The sequence below is a fragment of the Urocitellus parryii genome, chromosome 3, assembly GCF_045843805.1.
Source record: "Urocitellus parryii isolate mUroPar1 chromosome 3, mUroPar1.hap1, whole genome shotgun sequence".
NCBI lineage: Eukaryota > Metazoa > Chordata > Mammalia > Rodentia > Sciuridae > Urocitellus > Urocitellus parryii.
Genome location: NC_135533.1, coordinates 26,920,002 through 26,942,660, shown reverse-complemented (window position 1 = coordinate 26,942,660; position 22,659 = coordinate 26,920,002). Strand labels below are relative to the sequence as shown.

General features: G+C 37.1%; 1 protein-coding gene across 3 annotated transcripts; it reads right to left on the bottom strand.

Moving 5' to 3' along the window:
* Nucleotides 1-12,183: 12,183 nt before the first annotated feature.
* On the bottom strand, nt 12,184-22,231 carry Steap1 (STEAP family member 1). Of its 3 annotated transcripts, none has more exons than XM_026399357.2 (6): nt 22,167-22,231; nt 19,293-19,346; nt 18,105-18,216; nt 15,444-15,956; nt 14,504-14,668; nt 12,184-12,487 (listed from the first exon to the last, which is right to left on the bottom strand). In XM_026399357.2, the coding sequence occupies exons 3-6, from the start codon at nt 18,183-18,185 to the stop codon at nt 12,230-12,232; spliced, it is 1,017 nt and encodes a 338-aa protein (XP_026255142.2). In that variant the 5' UTR covers nt 18,186-18,216; nt 19,293-19,346; nt 22,167-22,231; the 3' UTR covers nt 12,184-12,229. The 3 variants fall into 3 exon arrangements, with proteins under 3 accessions (XP_026255142.2, XP_026255143.2, XP_077652824.1); XM_026399358.2 differs by lacking the exon at nt 19,293-19,346 and adding an exon at nt 20,746-20,817 and having other exon boundaries at nt 22,167-22,224; XM_077796698.1 differs by lacking the exon at nt 19,293-19,346.
* Nucleotides 22,232-22,659: the final 428 nt, after the last annotated feature.

Below are 22,659 nucleotides of genomic sequence, written 5' to 3'. Positions count from 1 at the left end.
TTATTTCCTTAGAAGTGAAAAAGGAATCTCATTAGCTCTAATGGAACAAATTAAGCTGACAAAGTGTTCTTTTATTTTTTCTCTGGTCACTTCAGGGAGAAGATTCCTCAGCATTCTTTGTGAGCGATTTAAAAAAGAAAAGATATTTTGCTTTTTCTTTCAACATGCCTTCTTCAGAATACCAGTGTAATTTAATAATATAATCCCAGTTTCCATGTTGCAAATCTGGTTGCCCTAGTTTAAAATCTTATGTTGAATTGTGAAAATCAAGCATTTGGTTGCCGAGAAGAAAATTCTGTCTTTGAATTGTTTAACTATATAGTCTTGATGGTTTCCACCTCATGTTCCCGCTCCCCATCCCAGAAAACCATTTCCTGTCTGGAAAACCATTCCTTCTTTACTATGGACATTTTATACAAATGCAAAAAAACCCTTAAGTAATTTTGGATTTCATTGACTTTTCTCTTACAAATTAGTCTTATTCTCTGAAAAGAATAAAAAGGTTTGATTTTATTTTTGTGTCAAAGGAAATGCGGTTTGTGATTGACTAAAAAAGGAAAGGTACTGGCCTATGTTAAAACAATTAGCCTTGGAAATTCAGAGACTAGCTTTGGATTGTATAAGTTAAGACAATATGTCAATTCTCTAACCTATGTAAAAGAGATCTAAGACACTCTAGAGGTATTGAAAATTTAGGAATGGATAGGCAACTTTGTATTTGAACTTAAAATTTCTAAAATAATATTCAATAAATGTCACATTTAATTTATTTGGGGGAATATTAAAAAGCAAAAGTGTAAGAGAAATCAGAGATGGCTCTAATCTGAAAGCATGCCTCACTATGGGGACTAGTCCATGAGATTTTAATAATTATTGTAATTTAATAACTTCTACCAGAGTTGTTTTTTAAATGCTATCCACAGGCCTGGGGACCTACCAACTGAAGTGACTTGAGATGGGTGAGGAAGTCTGGTGATGACTAAGAGAAGCGTCAGACTCCTGTGGTCTTCTCTGCCACTAGAAGGCATAGTCTGGCCAGAGTTATTTTTTATTTTTATTGTTTTAGCAGTCAGTGGACAATGCCTGGACTTGGGTTTTCACATGGCTCATTTCCTAGCACTATTGCACAGTCCATTCCTCTGGTAGCCTGAAGCAAACTTTGACTGGTGAGCCCATAATTTCAGTGCTGAGGATCCTATTTTGAGACTCTGCACTGTCTTCCAATCCTTTCAATGACACAATTGCACATCCTTCATCACACAGGTGACCAAACCCAAGAGTATAGAAGGATCAGTGCTGAGCTCTCAGCATGATGCCAGCTCTGGCTACAAAGTCTGAAGCCCTAGGTGGTTCTCCCACCCATAAGAGCTTAACTCTGGAAAAGTCTTCTCTCCCTGGCCTCAGTGTCTATAAAATGAGACTTTGTGAGGAATTCATAATTTGAAATCTTGCTACTTGAAATTTACAGAAATTGTCTTAGATTATAGATGTGTAGACATTGGAGTGCCATTTTAGGAACTCTGCTTCTTATAAGATGCATGTAGCGTACTTTTAGATGGATACTTAGGAGATGATGCCAGTCCATTTGTAACTAGGACCAGAATTATAATAGCTTTATTCTTTTCAGAACATGAAGCTTTATGAGGAATTCAGAATTTTGGTGTTCTTAGCTCACCAAATGATATCTTTTCCAGCAATATCTTCCATTGACCAGCTCTTTTCTAGAGACAAATTTTAGCCACATGCATAATCACTCAATTTTTCTCCATTGGAATCTACTTTCATTTTTTCCAAAGAAAATTGTCTGATTTTTTCCCCCTCTAGGGAGGTTTTGGGCATTTCTCCTTATAGGTAGTAGCTTGAATTTCACCAGGGTTGCCTAGGTTTTTCTCCCTGCCTTCTCTCATCTCCTTCAATTTACAGAGGCTTTGATCTGAAGTCTAGTACCTTTCTCTAGCTCTAGAAAATTTACTTTTATTATTTATCTATTTTTCTCATTTCATTGCTTGTATTATATCCTTCTGAAACATACATGATGATTTTTTCTTTAGTATTGTATTCTGGGAGAATCTGTCAGTTTAATCTCTTAGTTCTAAAAGTTCATCTCCAACTATGTATACTCTAGAATTCAGTTCATTTATTAATATTTGAAGATTCCCTGTTTTTAATCCTGTGCATAAATAATTGATTTAATTATAATACCTTAATTCATAGCACAATCTTCTAATTTGCCCATATAAGAATCTTCCTTCATTCATTAAATTTTTAAAACTTCATCCCTGGGCTGGGGATGTGGCTCAAGCGGTAGTGCACTCGCCTGGCATGCATGCGGCCCGAGTTCGATCCTCAGCACCACATACAAACAAAGATGTTGTGTCCACCGATAACTAAAAAATAAATATTAAAATTCTCTGTCTCTCTCTCTAAAAAAAAAAAAAAAAACACTTTATCCTTGATTTGTATTCCTACCACTGTTTCTATTTAAGATGCTGGATATATGTTCCTAGAAATGAATATATTCTTTTATGCCAGAAGATATTTTGTTGTTTTCTGTGTTTTTCTTAATAAATAGCTATGAAGATTATACATACATATGTTTTAAAATTTTATATATGTATATGTATGTATATATATATATATATATATATATATATATATATACATGTATATAAAATATAATATATTTTAAATTTGGCAATAATGGTTTGAGTCTCAAGACCTCAACTTATTTCTTTTTTTAAAAGCTATTCTTGCTAAATGGAATATTTTCTCAAATCTCTCCAAATATGTTAATTATGGTTAAAGTCTTATTCTGTTGTGTCCATTGATTTTTTTGTAGTTTTAGTTGTTCTGTTATTTGAATTGAGTGATCCTTTCCAGTTGTGTTTATATTCCTCCTGTCTTTGGTGATGATTTGTTCTACTATTGGTGAGGGTGTTTTTTTTTCTTGGCTAGATGAGAATTCATGTTTACTTTTCTGTTAAGTCAGGTCCCCCCCCCATTTTTTTTTTGCACTGATGCTGTTTATTTTAGTTTTAAAAGGAAAAACAAAGGCAGTCCTTTCCAGTAGCTAAAATGGCTGAACTTAATGTTTAATTAAAAACGGTAGTGACAAAGCCACATTTCCATTTTCCAATTCACAAAGATAAAGTTTTCTTTAGAAAAATACCTGATGGGGCTGGGGATGTGGCTCAAGCGGTAGCGCGCTCGCCTGTCATGCATGTGGCCTGGGTTCGATCCTCAGCACCGCATATAAACAAAGATGTTGTGTCCGTCCAAAACTAACTAACTAACTAAATAAATAAATTCTCTCTTTAAAAAAAAAAAAGGTACCTGAAACAAATTACAAATATTCTAAATGATTACTATTCAAACATTATCATTTCAATAAAATTAATATTATATCAGTTCTTTTCTTTGTAAATAGCAGGACTGAATGCACAATCTTGTTTAGATTGTCCAGTGTTTGGGCAGTTTCTTAATTAAGTGACTTATTTATTTTGTTCCTCTTACACTTTACTCCAGGATCCAGAGGAAGTGGACTAGAGGGTGAAAACCAACTTAACACTGGTAAGGCTGGTTTGACCCCAGGCCGCTAGGGGCACTATGAATGGGAAAAAACTCCAGGTGGGCTCTGATTCCCAAGTGGAGGGAGGGTCTCAGGGAGGAGGACTGGGGCATGACTCCTAAGGAAGGAGGTGACTAAGGGACCTGGCCTCCTGGGTGAGGGAGGTCAGTTTTATGGGCCCAGACCCCATGACTAAGTGGCCTAGATGGTTTTCTCTATCCAGTCAGTGAATTTGCAGAGGTTGGTGTAGACACCTGGCAGACCAGGATGGCCACACCAGACTTGTTTGAGCAGCCTTTTAAATGTACATTACAAAATTGACATGATTTTATCTTCTTGTCCAGAGGCTCCAGGGTCTGGGGAACAGAGAAAGATGGCTTGATCGGTACTTGGTTAGATAGGAGTCAGCCATTCCGGCGTGCCATTGCACAGAAGGTTGACTAGGGTAACTGAGTGCTGTGTATCTCCAAAAGCTAGAAAAAAGAATTTTTAAATGTTTTCATCAAAAATAAATGATAATGGGCAGTAGATATGTTTAATGTGACTATACAATATATCAAAACTTCATATGGAGTCACATTAAGATGTATAACTTTTGTAGTTTTATGAACCAGCTAATTTTTTTTAATTTTTAAAAAATAAAAAGGACCTGTTTCCAACTCTTGGCTTTTAATCAATGAAGTTCATCAACTTTCATACTCGTATTTTCCATGGACATCTGCAGTATGTCCCAAAATTTCACCAAATTCTGGGAGGTGGGCCTTGGATGAGCAGTAGGATTCGGATTTTCTTCACACAACTCTCTGAACTGGTAGAATTTCTGGGCCATGAGGAGTTTGGGCACTGCCTGCTGTGATTTGGATTTTCCCTAGAACAGGTCCTATCCATATCCTTCATTATTTATCTGGAGCTCAGCCACTGGTATTGTCAGGAAAGAGCCATGAACAGTTGAAGGGTTTTCTAAGGAGTGAACATGTTCAGCCTGTTGCCTAGGGAACGCCAGCACTGTCACAGCCCACATTTTTTGGTTAATATAGGTTTAATTCCCTATTCACTATGCTGGAAATCTTCCCTGTTGCAAGCTGCTTCTTGCTTCCATTGCAGTGTAGGGTGAATACTTTTCCACTGCCAGGCAGATGTGCTCAGACCCAGAAGAGTAGCTCTGCACAGAGCAGCTGATGCCTTTAGGTTCCATTTTTAATGATAAAGGAAAGCAGCAGAATGTATGGCCTAGAGGGCTGGTGCATTTGTTTTCGAGGGGTGTCCTAACAAAATCACAACCTGGATGGGTAAGAGAAATTTATTCTTTCATAGTTCTGAAGGCTTAAAGCCTAAAATCAGGGTGTTGGCAAGGCCATGCAACCTTTGAAGCCTCCAGGGGAGGATCCTTCTTTGCTTCTTTCAGCCCTTGGTGTTCTCTGGTTTATGATCACAGAACATCAGATTCAACCTCTGTCTTCACATGGTTGTCTTCGCTCTGTGTCTATGTATCTCTGTGTTTTCAGATGGCATTATCCTTTCTGTGTCTTTTTCCTCTTCTTATCAGGGCACTAGTCATATTGATTGAGGGATCACCATACTCCACTAGAACCTTATCTAAAAAAGTTATATCTAAATGACCTCTTTCCAAGTAAGGTCAATTCTGAGGCACTGGGATATAGGACTTTCACATATTTATTTGGAGGTGGGAACATAATTTAGCCCATAACAGTGGAAAAGGCTTCCCTTCCTCTCCTTGTATATGGACCTGCTTCTTCATGCCCAGAGTTAGTCTGTGACTCTTCTCTTCCAGAACTCCCACTTTAGAGACCTGTACATGACAGTTTATCCTGGTGGCAAATGTTCCAATCAGACTGCCTTTTTATTTCTCTGCTGCTTATGTCACTGTGGAAGTCTCCTTGGACTGCTTCTCGGGCTCCAGCATCCAAAACAGGAGACTCTGCCAGTCTTTGAGATTTATTTATAAATGAGTTCTGCAGCCAAGTTTTTGGGTAAAAGTCATCACTGACCAGATTTTCTGACTTTGGTCCTTTAATGACTCACCCAGTGATTTCTCCAGGGCTGATTTGGTTTGGCTAGGATGGAGTGTAAAATTCATCTGGAGTTTTCTTAAGAACTGTTACTTACTTTTGTAATGGCCTCTCTTTGAATCTTGTGAGGCACTTTCTCTCTTATTTCTCTGTTAGCCTGATCCCATCTATTTCCTCCTCCTCCAAGTGCTTTTTATGTTCCAGAAATTCCTCAAATTTTCTGGTTTACCAATGGTACATTTTCCTGGTTTTCAGTCTTACAGACCCTTATTTAAACATAGCTTTTTGCATTTGGGTAGAAGACAGGCATACCACAATGACATGGTGTAAAGTGTTGGTCTAAACTAGGGATCATCAAACTTGTTTTGCAAAGGACAAGATAGTAAATATTATGGGCTTTATGGGCTAAAATATCTGTGTTGAAACTACTTAACACTGCTGTTATAGTGTAAAACAGACATAGGTCAAAAATAAAAATGAGTGGAAGTGCTGTGTTCCAATAATACTTTGCTTTTACAAACAGGCAGTGGATCAGTTGCAACATATTCCAGAAACCAGTGGTTCTCAAACTTATCATGCATACACATCTTTGGAAGGGCTTGACAAAACATAGATTGCTCTCTTTACCTCCAGCATCTGAGTCAAGAGGTCTGGAGTGGGGTCCCAGAATTTGCATTTCTAGTAAGCTCCCAGGTGATGCTGAGATTACTGATCTTTAGACTATATTTTGGTACCCTTACACTTACCTAAGTCATTTTTTGTTTTCTAACCACCAATTATTTAGTTATTTACTAGTAGTGTAACCATATTCCTCATTCATTCAGTCATCCAACAAATATTCAACAAATATGAATACCCAACAAATATGAACTTCTACTCTGTGCCAGGCTCTGTTCTAGGGTGTGATAATATTGTCATGAATAAGATGAAAAAAGAAAGCCAGTAAGAAGAGTAGAGTGGTACAGGAAGATAACTATTTTAGATAGTGTAATCAGGAGAGGTCACTTGGTTTTTAATTTTTTAATTTTTTTTGGTATTGGGGATTGAATCCAGAGGTGCTTTACCACTGAGCCACATCCCTAGCCCTTTTCGTATTTTTATTTTAAGACAGAGTCTTGCTGAGTTAATTAGGGCCTTGCTAAATTGCCAAGGCTGGTCTTGAACTATTGATCCTCCTGCCTTAGCCTCCCAAGTCCATGGGATTACAGAGGCGAGGTTACTCTGAAGAAATGACATCTCAACATATATGTGAGTGATGCAGAAGAGTTATCATGTGAAAATTGAGATGTAGGCAGGATATTCCAAACCATTGTGCCCTCAGCTGGAATGAGTCTGTGCTTGAGCAAAAGCAAGAAGACTAGTGTAATGGGAGTGGCTGAGTGAGGTAAAGCGCATAAGAGATGGATTCAGAAAAGTGGGCAGGGTCCAGGTATTTTAGGAATTTTCAGGTCAGGGTAAAGAGTTTGTGTTTTATCTTAAATTGTATGGGAAAGCATTAGAGGGGATTGTTCAGAGGAATGGAATGAAAGCCTTTATGTTTTTGAAGAATCACACTGCTTGCTGGGTGGAAAAATATTCTGGTGGTGGTATAAGGGGCTGAGAGCAAGAGTGGAAGCAGGTAGACAGACCAGTTGGGACATTTACTGCAGGAATCGTAGGAGAGGGATTACAGCAGCCTGGACCAAGAAAATTCAGTGATGAGATGCAGTTGGAAGCTGAATGTATTCTGCTGGTGCAGCCAATAGAATTTAAAGATAAATGAATATGGATATGAGGTAAAGAGCAGTGTTAAAGAAAAACCTTGGAGTCTGTCTGGAGTAAATGGGTGAGAATGGGAAGGAAATTAAGATTTTAGATTTAAAATTTTGCATTTGAGATGTTTTTCACATTTTCAAGAGGGGTATCAGAAGGCAGTTAGATATCACAGGCCTAGAGATCAGGTAAAGGCTAGGCATACAAATCTGGAACTCATTAACATACTTTTCATGTTTTATATTTAAGGCCCGGGAACCCAAGGAAATCAGCTATGTTGTGGGTGTTGGTGAAGAAGAGGAGGAAGTTGAGTTACCCTTGCTAACAATGAGATGATGGGAACTAGAAGAGGAGCCTGCAAAGGAAACAAGATCTGCAAAGAGCATGGTTTCCCAGAAGCCAAGTAAACAATATGTTTCAGTAAAGAGTCCTAATACTAGTCAGATGTTACTGGGTAAGCAAATAAGATGAGGACTGAGATGATCTCTTGATGATCTTGACAAGACTGGTGCAATGGAACAGGGAGGGCTAAAGCTGTTCAGATTTTTTTTTTTTCATCAAAAACAGTGGGACTTTCTACAGGTCTGAAAGAAAACAATTGCCAACAATTAAGCTGTAATTTTCAATAGTGAAGATGAAATAAATACAATTTTAATCCCCATTTTTTTTTCTTATAGCATACAACCATTATAGAACACAGAAAGTATATCAACATTTAAAAAAAAAAAAAAAAAAAAACTTTTCCAGGTGGTGAGAAAAAGAAAACAAATGGAAGCTTGGAGAGGAGGAAAGAAGTGTGGACAAAAGGGTAAATGTGTATAAACCTGGTCAAATTCATCTTCTTTAGTGTGGGTGACTGTAAGTGAGGAGGAGTTTAACCTGTGCCTCCCTCTCTCCCAGGTTAGGGAGGTTAGACAAGAGCATGGTTTCTCCTGGACCATTCCATACTTCCCCAAGGAGACCTTCCTTCTTCCCTCTGTCCTCCTCCATACATGTTGGTGGTTTCAGTGGCGAGTGGCTGAAGCACTGGTTCTTTTGAAATTATAGCACCTCTCTGCAAACCCCATCTGACCCCACAGCTGGCTACTCTGTGAAATTAGAATGACTATTTATGGGGCTGGGGATGTGGCTCAAGCGGTAGCGCGCTCGCCTGGCATGCGTGCGGCCCGGGTTCGATCCTCAGCACCACATACCAACAAAGATGTTGTGTCCGCCGAGAACTAAAAAATAAATAATAAAAATTCTCTCTCTCTCTCTCTCTCTCTCTCTCTCTCTCTCTCTCTCTCTCCTCTCTCACTCTCTCTTTAAAAAAAAAAAAAAAAAAAAAAAATAGAATGACTATTTAGCACCTTTGGTTCCCAGCTGTTATCCTAGTTGCCAAAATCGGGGAATGTAGAGCCCACATTGTTACAAGGGCTTGTGAACAGGGTGGAAGAAGTAACAAGAAGACAGAGCTCCTGGTCCAGCAGCCCAATGAACTTTGACCTCTATGACACACATAATAGGCTTTTGTTAAGAGATTTTGATCAAGAGGTTTTTTTTTCTTCCTATTCAATAAAAATAAACCCACCCCTTGAATTCTCATGCTGTTTAATTTCACTGTGCAAATCCATTTGTAATAGGTACAATTTTGATTTATAAGATGTGGGTTGAATTCATTTCCTATGGTCATGTGTTCAGCAGGCACCAATCCCCTGGGCTTGATCATCAGTACCCCTGGGCTTAGCTCCCAGTTCTTTCACTCTTAGTCATTCATGTCCAGCTGAGGTACAGGTGAGAGTCTTGGTTCTAAGATCAACAGGTTCCTTACCATTACAACTTTGCTGCCTTTGTTCATTTTCCCTCTTCTCTCTATTCCATGCTGTTCAGAAATACAAAGATTTTGCTGAGGGAAGCCTCGTTTTTAGTGGGGTCATGCCTCCAGGCAAGGGATTAGAAAATTCAGGTGACCTCATCATTCTCTTCCAATTCAGTAATTTTATAGCTGCAGGAACTGTTAACTTGTTCTTGGCACAGTTAAAATGAGCATCGGTGAGAAATGATGGTAATGTGACATACTAGCACGAGAGGACTGAAAACCCCCAGTCAGCTGAAGAAGTTCGATTGGTCCAGAAGAAGGTATTGGACTTTAGCTTCAGGTCATGTACAGTGGTCACCAGTGAGTGACTTATTAATTTATTCAAGTGCAGGATTATTTAAAAAAAATAAAAGGTGGAATAATCTGTGACCTCTTCAAAGGGCTCTTGAAAACACCTGAAAAAAAAAACTGGCACACAGAAAGAGGACTTCTAATTCATTGAATAAAACAGCACTAAATCCACACTGGAAAATTTCTAACACCTTTACTTTGAAGACTGCTTTTAGAAAAAAAAAAAAGAAAAGCTATTACATCTTGTTTATTTTCTTGGAAGAAAATTCTAGACATAGTGATAATAAAGAAAATTACATAATTTTATTATGAATTTGTATGTTTAATTTTACAGATTTTGCAATAATAGGCCATAATTTCTTACATGCTTCCACAGACACATAAACTATGGCCTGAAAATGACATCAGAATCATATACTTCTTTTTTATTGTCATAAGACATTAAATGTAACTCACTATTAAAATACTAAAGACATCATATTTCAACAGTTTTTAAAAACCCAAGTCCTTGTTGAACAAATGTTTAAAGGAAATAGAGCCCAGGTAGATCACTGTGAGCAGGAAAAGCAGCTCTGCTTGGAGAAGGAAGAAGGCACTGGGCTCAGGTCGGCGAGGATCCAGGGGCTGTTCCTTCTGCTCCAGGGAGAACTGGTGTGACGATCCTCCGCCACTGTGTTAACCACATCAAAAGCTTTATTTAAAAATTAACTTTTTAGTCAGGTGCGGTGACGCACACCTGTAATTCCAGCTAAGCAGAAGGATCACAAGTTCCAGGCTAGCCTGGGCAATTTAGTAATACCCTGTCTTGAACTAAAAAAACGAATAGGACTAGGGATGCAGCTCAGTGATAGCGCACCTAGCACATGTGGTCTCCATCCCATGTTCCACAAAAAATGAAAACAATCCTCTTCAAAGAGGCAGGGAGATACCTTCCTTTCCCTTCTCTCTGCCCAAACTTATGCTTTTCATAACTACATGTGTGTGCCTTGAAACTAAAACAACGCACTGCATCCCTTAGCAACTGAGATTATTGTAAACAACTTACAACGTATAGACTACACTTTCTGGTTTTGTTTTGGTTAAAAAAAAAAAATCTGTTCCTTCTATAGAACTTTCTATTCTGCTTAATAGCATTATCCTTCAAGTCATCCAGGTGGAAGGAATCCAAGATGTCCCATCCTAAAAGCTTTCTTTTCCCTCTGTACTCATATTCTGTTGGTCATAAATTTCTGGAAATTCTGTCCTCGATATTCATTATTTCTCCTCTTTTCTTCGTAACTTCCATGCAATGACCTTCATTTGCAAATTTGTTGTCTGTGTCCTAGGATATTGCAACTGTCTTCTTAAATATCTTTAAGGCTAGGTTGGGGATGTGGCTCAAGCAGTAGCGCGCTTGCCTGGCATGCGTGCAGCCCGGGTTCGATCCTCAGCACCACATACCAACAAAGATGTTGTGTCCGCCGAGAACTAAAAAATAAATATTAAAAATTCTCTCTCTCTCTCTCTCTCTTTAAAAAAAAAAGTATCTTTAAGGCTTTCCAACCTTCCTTTATCCTTTGCCTCTCACCATCAGATTCATCTCTATGGTATATAGTGATCTTTCTGAAGTGCAACTAATGACGTTAAGCCCTTTTCAAGTTTTTAGTGGCTTCCCCATTCCTGGAAGGACAAAGTCCAAACACAGTTTCATTTCATGCAACGGACCTTGGTGATCCATCCAGTCTTCGCCTATAGTTTATCTGGAGTTTTGTCCACAGATTCTGTTCCAGAAGATTTGAACTAGACCTTTCAACAGGTCATGACATACCAGTCCTCCCATTCTGTTGGCAGGACTCCTACTTATATTTTAATATGCAGCTCAAATAGTTCCTTGTTTTCTGGATCAACATCATACCTTTCCAACTTTACCATTCTAAACAAAGAGTCATTCCTTCCTTTGTGATTCCAGGAAGGCTGGAACTTGATTTCCCATTCCCAGCACTACAGGTGCAGGCACCTGGCCATGCAGGTGAGAGTGCAGGCATGCAACTGCTGTGGATTTGCATCTAATGTTACTGTGTCTGTTAGTGTAGATACAGTCTGTGTTGATTTTGAGATGAGTGTTTCAGGAATAAACCTGGTTAGAATAGAAAGTTCTGTGGAAATAGTCATACCGTACCTCATAAATATGTGCAACAATTATGTGTTAATAAACAATTTTTAAATTTAAGGAGATGGAATTGCTAACTACCCTGCTTTGATCATCATATACTGTGTGATATGGTGCAGTATCACACTGTACCCAAACATGTACAATTAAAATAATAATAGTAAACACAATAAATTTTTATAGAGAATAAAAAAACCAATAATCATAAGTGCTGAATATACTTGTATTGTAGATTCAGATGGCATATTTTTCATTACTTATGATACATGTTTGGTAGGTATAAAAGACTGGTATTTTAAGGCCTTTCATCACTTATAGTGTTATATACTCTGACAAATTAGATGTGATTGTTTTTGTTATGCTTAGTTTTATCAACAGAAAATATGCTAAAGATCAGTATTAAAAATGTTGTTTTGCTTTGAATCAAATGTGAAAGAAAATACACAAATTTCAAACTCATCACCCATAAACAGAGAGAGAAACTGGGATCCTCAAGTGGTCATTTTATTAACAAATACAAATTTGAAATGTTTATGATAAAACATGTTAACATTGAACAAAAATGTGTGTAAATAGTAATTCTACAACTGAGAAGACATCTCAGTTTTGTTAATTTTGGTGACGTCTTCCCAACCACGTCTAATTTTCAGTATCTTCTTCCTTAAGCATGGCAGGAATAGTACAGTTTTACATATCAGGACAACGATTGGGAGAAAAACAGCTATCATAAAAGTTGGAGGTGTATACCATACAAATTGTTTTATATCTACCCATTTATTCCAGGCAAAAATCAATGCATGTATTGTACCAAGTAGAAGTGAAACAATTCCTAGTTTGCTCTGTAAAAGAAAAACAAAATTACCTTAGTGAATTTTGGTTCAATAAGAGTTTGTTCCATCCTATTTCATCTGAATCTGTTCTGTTGCTTGGGAAACCTTCCATTTGTTTATTAGTGTTTTCCTAACACATTTCTCAACAATGTTCATTCACATATTTCTACGCATTTTACATATTCCCCCTTATCACCTCACTTTTTGGGTAATGTTCTCATCTCCAGGCTAAACTGAGAAAATTCACAGTCTTCCTTTCAGTCTCAGGTGATCAATACTTCTATCTTTTCTTTCTCTGCCATTTTGTTCATCTCTTTTATGATATTTATTTTATCATGCTTTGTCTTATGCATTTGCTTAAACTAAAGACTCTTATTTATCACAAGGGTCACTGCAAAGTCAACATGAAGTGCACATTTCAGGTATTCAATCAAGGTAGGTTGGCCAAATATTACTGCAAATATCAGCTTGACTTCAATGATCTTATTAAACTGTGAACACAACTAATGTGATTCACTCTGATTTTGGTAAATGAATACTAAAGTGAATGAATATGTTTTTCAAAAAAATTAAACATTCAGATGAAATGGGAAAATACTTGTAATTATTTCAATGTTTCAGCAAAATCTAGTGATGTAAAGAAAAATTTGAGCTTTCTTTGGAATACTCTAACATCATACAGATTAGGTACTTATAAATAGTTGCTCATGTATATAATTTTATGGCATTCTCATAATAGCTCTTCTAGGTGACTTTTGATTTCTATTCACTTTATTGGAAATGGTCATGAGTCTGCCAGAATGAATCTAACTCACAATTACTGTACTCTTGAACCCCAATAAATACAATTAAGTAGTTAAATTTATATTTTCAGATATGAATCTCTTAGGTAAATCATAGTGTAACTCTGAATGAAAAGTTACTAGATTAGTCATTGAAAAATACACATATTTGGTTGCAGATTAATCTTACCAAATGTGTACAGTATACTTATTATAATCTGGGTATTGTACCTACAGTGGAATGAACTCAGTTGCTAAGATGCAGTGTTTGAATCTCTAATTAAATCTGAAAAATTATACTCAGCTCATGTGTGGCAGGCAAACATTTCCTGAGGAACAGAGAACTCCAATGGCTTCCAGGCTGAACATACACACTTGAAAAACACTTTGCTTAGAGAATGCGGTATCATCTCTAAATCACATTGGGATAATTCAGATGCAGAGATATTTCCCAGCTTAATTAGATGTGTTTGTTGGATATGATGTGCAGATATGTAGAAAGGACAGTGGGGAATGTCTGACTTTGTGGAAATTTCAAAAGATGTCCACCCATGAAAGTTAAGGCTATGTAATTAAAACAATTTTGGCAGTGCTCATGATGGAATTAAATTTAGTCCTTTGAATTTTACAGATATGGGCCCCCTTCTGAAGTCTGGCACAATGATCTTCTTAAGTGTAATCTTCCACTAGGAGATAAATTTAAGTAAATCTAAGATAGTTTTTGAGTCCCAGGAGTATTTAGAAACTTCAAAGGAGTAAACTATCTAAAATGTAACTTGGGGAAAAGCAGGTCTTAAAATGAGATATTAGAATACCTTTGGTTAATAAAAGTCTTTATTTTTAATGAGAGATTTTTCACCCTAGATAGTATAAAACTGTGCAATTTAAAACGCATGACTCAAGTCAGGGGATGGGTAAAATAATTTTTTAATTTGTAGGAACTATTAACCAAGGATATTCCTAGAATATCACATTATAGTTATTAGGTGGGTAGCAAATATAACAAGTTTCAAATGTTAGGATATTTTTCTTTTAGTGATGCCTTTTATTTATGTCTATAAAATGCATCCTATTTAGAAGCAATAGAGAAAAAACAAGAGAACACATTATTAACTGGAACAAGTGTGGGATATTTATATTGGAAGGCATTTGTTATTCTTTATGGGCTACGGTCAAATATTTAATATTAGAAGCACAAAAAATTGGCCTCTCTGAGGGACTAGAGTTACTTTAAATCATTTACCTGAATGTAACGGAATTCTCTCCATGTCAAAGAGTCGCTCACAGATGGAATAGATGTCACAGCCAACAAAGTCAGTATTGCAAGTCCCACAATTCCCAGAGATACATAAATCTCCATTCTCCAAACATCGTGCTCAATCCAGGCATCTTCTTTATTTTGTTGGACCTACCAGAAGGTAAAAGAGGAAAGAAAATACGGAAACCACACTCATTTCTCACCTGTGAATCTCTTATACATGCTTTGTCTAAAATGAGCCTACACAATTTGTAACTTTGTATTTTTTTTACATTCCTTTAAGAGTAATTCAGAGCTTTCTTTCTTTATATTAATATAATATTTATATAATACATTTTAATTATCTAATAATTATTTAGTGGTCTACTTATATATATATAAATATATATGTATATTTAGTATATATATATGTGTGTGTGTGTATATATATATATATATATATATATATATCCATACATATATATATTTATTATTTATTACTAGGGATTGAGAACAGATGCCAGAGGCCCTTAACCACTAAGCCACATCCTGGCCCTTTTTAAAATTTTTTATTTTGAGACAGGGTCTCACTAAATTGCTTAGGGCCTCACAAAATTGCTGAGGCTGGCCTTGAATTTGTGATCCTCCTGCCTCAGCATCCTGAGTTGTTGGGATTACAGGCATGCACCACCCTTCCTGGCAACAAAATATTTTTTTAATATTGTTAAAGTTGTACTTTATTTTCAGCTTAAAGAACATTTCTTAATATAAAACTATACAACTAAGCCCTAATGTGACTATAATAAGATTTTAAAAAATTAGATAACTTTCTCAATCCAGGGTTTCAATGGGGGCTTGGGGTTTTGATATTACAATGAGAAGAGATTAATTTGTTAGTTGACTTAGACTTTTTAGTTTAGTAATACTGCCAACATCTTTATCCTACCTGTTGGTATGCCCATTTTAGCAACTTGTATCTGTAGGATCGCCTCATTGGATAAGACAGACTATAAATTGCATGTAGAACAGCAAAAAAGAAACTGAGAAGCCCAAACTGCTTTCTTGTTAACATCCACCTATCTAGCCAAGGTGGGAACTTCTTATACTTCGTTCCATTGCGAAGTTGTACAATTGCTGCTATCACGCCTGGCAAATAAACCAATGCCAAGAGGGTGATGGAAACCACTGGCAAGACTTTGTTAATGACCAGGATTGGAATCCTATAAAAATACTGTTGATGGTCAGTAACTAAAGGATGAATTATTTCCCTCAGGAGAGTGTAAAGAAAGGTCAGAGATGATATAATAGCAGCTATTTTAATTGGCAGACGCCATTTTGGAAAGAGTTCCTGTTTGTGCTGAAGTTCTGAGGGGCAATCAAATTCATCAACATGGGCTGTTTGCTGCAAATGCAAAAGCACAGGTCTTTTTAGCATGCTGGTCTCTCCAGTGTCCTTAGTCTACAAAAAAAGAGAAAAGATATATCTTAAAATTGAACAAAACAGTTAAATTTTCCTTAATCTAATTAATTATGGCCCAGTCATTGTGCTTCTCCGTGAACAAGGGCATTGAGAATCTTGCTTTGGATATTGGTCAGATAAAGATAGCATAGTCTATGTAACTGACTAAAGGTCTACTTGGCTACTTTGAAATTCTCCATTCATTTCTGTTATTCACTTGTTTTTAAGAAAAAAGAAACACATACTTCCAATACCTCCACAAAAGCATAGGCCCTTGTGTCTATTTTGAAGATGTGAAATAATGGAATATGGCAACAGAGAAGTCAAAATTGAAAAAAGGTTTTTAAAATCACAATAATCTCTGGTAAAATAATAAACTTATAAATTGTAATAGTTGTGTTTGTTTTGCAAATATTTTATTGGTTCCTAGGTAACTCTTGGTAATGCACTGAAGAGCGAATTATTCATTAATTCAAAACATGAAGGATCAGGAATAATATGGTCATGACTATTCTGGATAAATTATGGATAAAAATCCATAATTTCCATCATGTAGTCTTGCTTTATATAGTTTATTTTTTTAAAAAAAAACTCATTTGTTTAAGTATTGATAGACATATATACTATCAGAAGGTAAAACAAAGGCTATATATAACTAGTTAAATCCCACAGAGATGATGTATTTCCTGAAAAAGTTAGTCTTGATCCAGTTGAATTTCTAGGTAGTCAACAATTCAAAAGAAGATATATTGAATAATTTGTCATTTCTCCATCTGATACACAGAAAAATTTTAAAAAGCTCAAAATGAGATTTAATATCAGTGTTTCATATTGTGCTATTATTATGAATAAATTTGCTTCTCACTCAATGCTATTATTCACTTTTATAGCTCTCTATATGGAACCAGAACATTTTAATGCTTTAAATGATGTTAGTGATTATCTTGTTCATTTCATTTTATGCAGAGTAACTCTAAATCACATGGTTCTCTATAATTTTCAGTGTTTAAAAAATGATCCCTTTTACCATTTGAATTTTACTTTGAGTAATAAATCACTGTTACATCCAATGCTTATTCTGATTACTCCATCTAGAAAGGCTATAGCTTCTGTCATTTCTTCATGTTAATACAGACTAAGTATAATTAACTGAGATCAATTCTCTGGTTAAGAGTGAAGAATTATGGAACAGCAAGGAAAACAACTTGAAAAGGGAAATGATTTTGTTTTACGTACACAGTTACTTTTATAGGGTATGTGTTTATATTTTCTTAATTATTTTTTTCATTTTATGTGATTAAGATAAGATAAATAATTTCTGTTAAAAACTATACTTGAAACAATTCAGAAAGGTAAGAGTTTGGAACTAAAATTTTCTGCCTCTTTTTAAGCCAAATATTATAATAAGAAACATTTAATCCTGTGGTTGACCAAAAGTGGGACAAGGGATTCTTATCCAAAAGTGATTTTTTTTGGTTGAACAATGAATCATCAATTTACTTGGTGATCTCTTAGTAAGCTGCCACAGTGTCTGTGAGAAAAATGTTTTCTTACAAAATTATGTTATATGGCATTCTACTTAAATTTTTTTTTTTAATATTTCTTTTACAGACTGTTAGAATTGGAAGGAACTTAGGGATTATCTCATTCAACTCTTTCTTTCACTTTTTTGTTTTGGTATCAAGGAATGAAACCAGGGGTGCTGAACCACTGAGCAACAACCCCAGCCCTTTTTATTTTTTATTTTGAGACAGGGTCTTGTTAAATTGCTTAGGGTCTTACTAAGTTGCTGAGGCTGGATTTGAACTTGCAATCCTCCTGCCTCAGCCTCGGAATTACTGGGATTTACAGGTAGGTATGTACTACCATATCTGGCTCTAACCTTTTCACTTTATAGATAAACCAATGCCCAAAATTTTCAGTGACTTCTTGAAGGTTATTCAGCTCAGTCCCCGAATATCAGTCAAGGTACTATTTCTCTCATATGTACCACACTGCCCGTTACCATCACAGTATTAGTGACAGGAACCCAGTGCCCATATCAGCAGACTAGGATGAAAATCACTTTCACAACACCAGGAGATACAGAATGGCATTTGAATTAGGTTTAAAGATTTTAATTATTAAACCCTATTTTTATTATTTTACCAAAAAATCATCATCTTCTAGATTTTTCCTAGGCTTCGTTTTCCAAAGTTCTTGGTTTGTGGTATCTTTTCTGCTATCCATGAAGTCTAGAAAATAGTATGGCTTCAGCCACCTAGAAAAATAAAAAATAAGTAATCTTTTCAAGTCTATTGTATTTATGATGTTAATGTTTGATGGGATGATATGGAGGATTTACTCACTTAAATATTAGAAAAGCAAATAACTTTCAATTACAGTTCAGAAAGTGACTGATTTACAGATTTGAAGAGTCTCAGACTAGTGCATTCATGTCAGGAGTAATCACTGTTCTTCAGTAAGTAGTAATTAGTTTTTGGGCAGGAACTGCCAATGTCTACATGGAATACCAAGTGTCCCAACCTTTTACCTTTAGAAGTTTAACTCCAGGTTCTCATTGAGAGGAAAGCCAACTCTCCTCAAGGGTCAACAAAATTAGAAATGCATTTATTTTTTAGAATAACACTGTTATCAATGAGAGATGGAGGTAGATGATATAAAATTATACTTCAGGATTATGTGCAGTTTTGGGGAGGGCAGTACTGGGGATTGAACTCAGGGGCACTCAACCACTGAGCCACATCCCCAGCGCTTTTTTGTATTTTATTGAGAGACATGGTCTCACTGAGTTGCTTAGCACCTTGCTGTTGCCGAGGCTGGCTTTGAACTTGAGATCCTCCTGCCTCAGCCTCCGGAGCCACTGGGATTACAGGTGTGGGCCACTGAACCTGGCAGAATCATATGTTAATAAACTTTCAGTATTGACACTGGACTTCTGACATAAAAATTAATTGATTTTTATGGGGAAATGTTTCTGAGTTTCATACAAGGACCAGAACAGATACTGTTAGTAAAGCAAGCCCTGATTAATGGAATAAAAGACTAAAATTGTTATTTTCAAAGCATCATTTCTTTTTCCCACCAGAGTAATGGGCCAGGCTTTGTTGGTAAGACAGGAATTTCTAGTATATTTCCAGTGGAGGTGTTGAGTTGTGTTCGATCATTGACATGCCTGCAGTAACTAGTCAACCCTTTGGAAGATATTTTGCCATTTTTTAATTTTTTTTTTACCCGATAAGGAAATATTTTCCATAGCCACTTTCACAGATCCTCATCCAGGCTTGGTGTAACACTTTTTAAGGAAGACAAACATGATGTTGTAATATTACTCACTGTTTTCATTAGTTCCAAATTTATTTCCAGACAAATACATCTTCAGTTCATACTCTATGAAAAACAGATTAGATAATACAACGGTTGATGGAAAACATTCTGTTTCCCAGTGTTTTTAGATCATCTACATTTTTAGTATGTTCTTAGTGCTTATAGAACATCTGTAAAACTTTATTAGGTGCAAAGTTATTTCTAGAAATAGTTTAAAATACTTAAAAACATTCTCCAACTTTTAAGGGTTAGATCTTTACAAAGAATAAAAAGGAGTCACTTTTACATAATGCCAATGTTTTCTTTGTTGAGGAGCTCCTGGGACAGTTTCCTGATATTATTAATCTTGGAATTTCAGAACATTCATGATGAGGATACAGATTGAGGATCCCTAATCCGAAAATCCAAAACTTCTTGAGCACTGATCTCATGCTACAAGTGGAAAATTCCATATCTGACTTCCTGTTGCAGGTTGCAGTCAAATCACCAGTGCATTAAAAACATTGTATAAAATTACCTTTGGGCTATGTGTACAGGTGCATATGAAACAGGTGCATATGAATTTTGTATTTAGACTTGGGTCCTATCCCCAAGATATATCATTATATATATGTACATATTCCAAAAAATTAAAAACATTTCTTATCCTAAGGAAATTAGATAAGGGATATATAACTTGTAATTGTTGTTTTGGTTGTGCACATTCTCTTTCCATTTTGTTTCCTGATGTAAAATATTTTCTTTATTTGGAGATATGCCCTTTTTATCTCCAATATTGTGTCAGGAGGTTGTCAGTTATAGTAACACCCAGGCTTTGGCCATAGAAATGGGCATACACTAAGTTGGGATGCTACAGAACTACCATGCTTTCCTGCCCCCATGCTGTAAGGAGGAAGATGTCTTTATTTTAATAGGAGAAAGACAACATAGAGAAGTAGAAAAGAAACAGGAGAGTCCTAGTGGCATATTTTGAGTACTATAGTCCCTGAGATTAGATCTTGAATATCTCAACTACACAGTCAATACATTCCCTTTTTGGCTCGAGTTGGTTTGAGTTGAGTGTTGATCACTGGCTTTTGAAAGAATTCTGGGTAAAAGCATATGCCAATTATCAACTATTTACCAACATGATTCTATATAGATACTAAAGAGGAAAAAGAGAAATAAGGCTTTGTGCCATCCTGAAAAAGCGTACATTCTATTGTCAGGAAGTATTATTTCACTTTATTTGGTGATTTAACCAACATTGCAAATAGAGTAATTTGGAATGGTATCTAGAAGCAGAATACCATCTATAATCAAATACAAGGAATAATTTGCCATGTTTAAAGGCTATTTTAACTTGGAGTTTCAGAGTTAAAGATAACATATAAACACATGTTTATTCAATAGTCATTAACTATAGTGGAAGGAATGATGTCAGATAGTGGGAACATAAAGTTAAATGAGCTAAAGCCTCTACCCTTAAACATCTTGAAATCCAGGAGAAAAGGCAACCATTTCAACAAGTAACTTCATGGTAGTGTGCTGTATCCTAAAAAAAAGAAAAAGTTTTATGGAAAGATGGTGGCATTGGAAGGGAAACAGAGTCCTGGGACATCTAGCAAGTTAGCAGTGTTTGCTGACAAAGGGCCACTTTGAGATTCCAAGTGCAAAGTCAGAGTGGCCCTGGAGGGAGATCACTCTGAAGAGCAAAGCCAAGAAAAAGTCCATGGCCATGAGAGAGAGAGAGAGTGAGAGAGTGTTGACTGTGGGGATCACAGTACACTTTGTGCCCAGAAACCAGGAAAATAAATTATCAGTCAAAACATATTGGTTTCCAACAGACATTAACTAAATATATAATTGAGGTTCTACAGCAAATTTTCCTTTTCATAAAACAAGCAAACAAACCTAACAGGAAACAGCAGTGTGAAGATGTTAGGAACTCCAGAACTTGACCCAACATTCTCTAATTTTCTTCCCATTAAAAAGTGGAGCATATTTCTGATGAGACTGTTCTGTTTTGCTGTACCAGGATAGCAGGCCTGGTGTTCCTGCTAAATATTGACACAGCCCAACAAACTCATGTTTATGGCCAAGAATTTAGAATATCAAGAAACCCAAAGACTGGAACACATTGTGGGTTGCCTTGTATTTCCAACCTTCTATCCTTTCAAGTGCACACTTGCTTCAGGACATTGAACTATGTGAAGGGAAGGTAGTTTTCTTCACTGCATCGTTTTTTTTTTTTTGTTTTGTTTTTAAAAAGCATTGCGCTCCCTCCCCTATTTAACATTCATGCTAAATGAATGGCCATTTATTAAAAGTCAGGATACAATTAGGATTTTTTTTTTCTTCAAAAAGAACAGAGTAAGGAATTTGGAGGTGTATGTAAATTCTATGTCTATAAGCCCCCTTCAGTAGATTTGACTAGAGCGATATGTTTAAACACCTTGATGGACTCTTTTGAAGGGAATCTGAACCACACCCAGATCCTGAAAGAGTCCGACCAAAGAACCTAATAAAAACTTGCTGTTACTAGGAAACCTGAAGCCGAAGTTGCCCAATTTTAAGTATCAGGTACCAACCATTCATCAGTGCAGTGCAAACCGGTGGGAACTTTACCAAGTTGGAAAACTTGCCATCAGAACCCAACCTGAGGACTCACTTCTTAAGCCATCCGGTGAACAGGCGTCCAGTGAGTCCCCGGCTCCCACCCCTGCCCCGGGTACACTCGCGCGGTGTGCTCTGCGGTGGGGTGGAGCGAGGTAAGCAGCCGACTGCGCCCGGACCGCGGCGGGCGTGCGACCCTTAACCACTCCCGGGGCTGGGGACGGGCTTCGCGGGGGGCGCGCGGGCGCAGGGAGCAAGCGGCCAGCAAGGCCGATTCGAAGGACTCACCAGCTCTTCTTTGGGACCCGACGGTGAGTCTGGCAAGTCCGGCCGCCGTGGGTGCTGGAGGTGACGGCCCGGCGGCTCTGAGCCCAGTTCCCTAAGCTGCTCGCCCCGGGCTGACCCCGCCCCCTCGTCAACTGCGCGACCAGCGCCGCCTGCAGGCGCCCGTGTCTGCGGGGCTCCTGCTCAGATCCCCGGTCCCCACGTTGCAACCTGGCCCCTCGCAGTTTCCTTTCAAATAATTCGGCCCTCTGCTTGAGATCTTCTCCCGGCGCTCACACCCCTCCCTAACTCCTACCCCAACAACGCACATTCGTGCGTCCTTTGGAGCAGCGGTTCTCAGACTTCGAGGTGCATCACAATCACCAAGTTTTCCAAACTGGTAAAGTTACCACGAGTTTTCTAGAGAAAGCCTAGAAAAAAACCGGCTGCTGGAATCCATTCAGTAGTTCTGGGAAGGGGCCTGAGATTCTGCAGCTCTCAGATGGTACCAAGCATT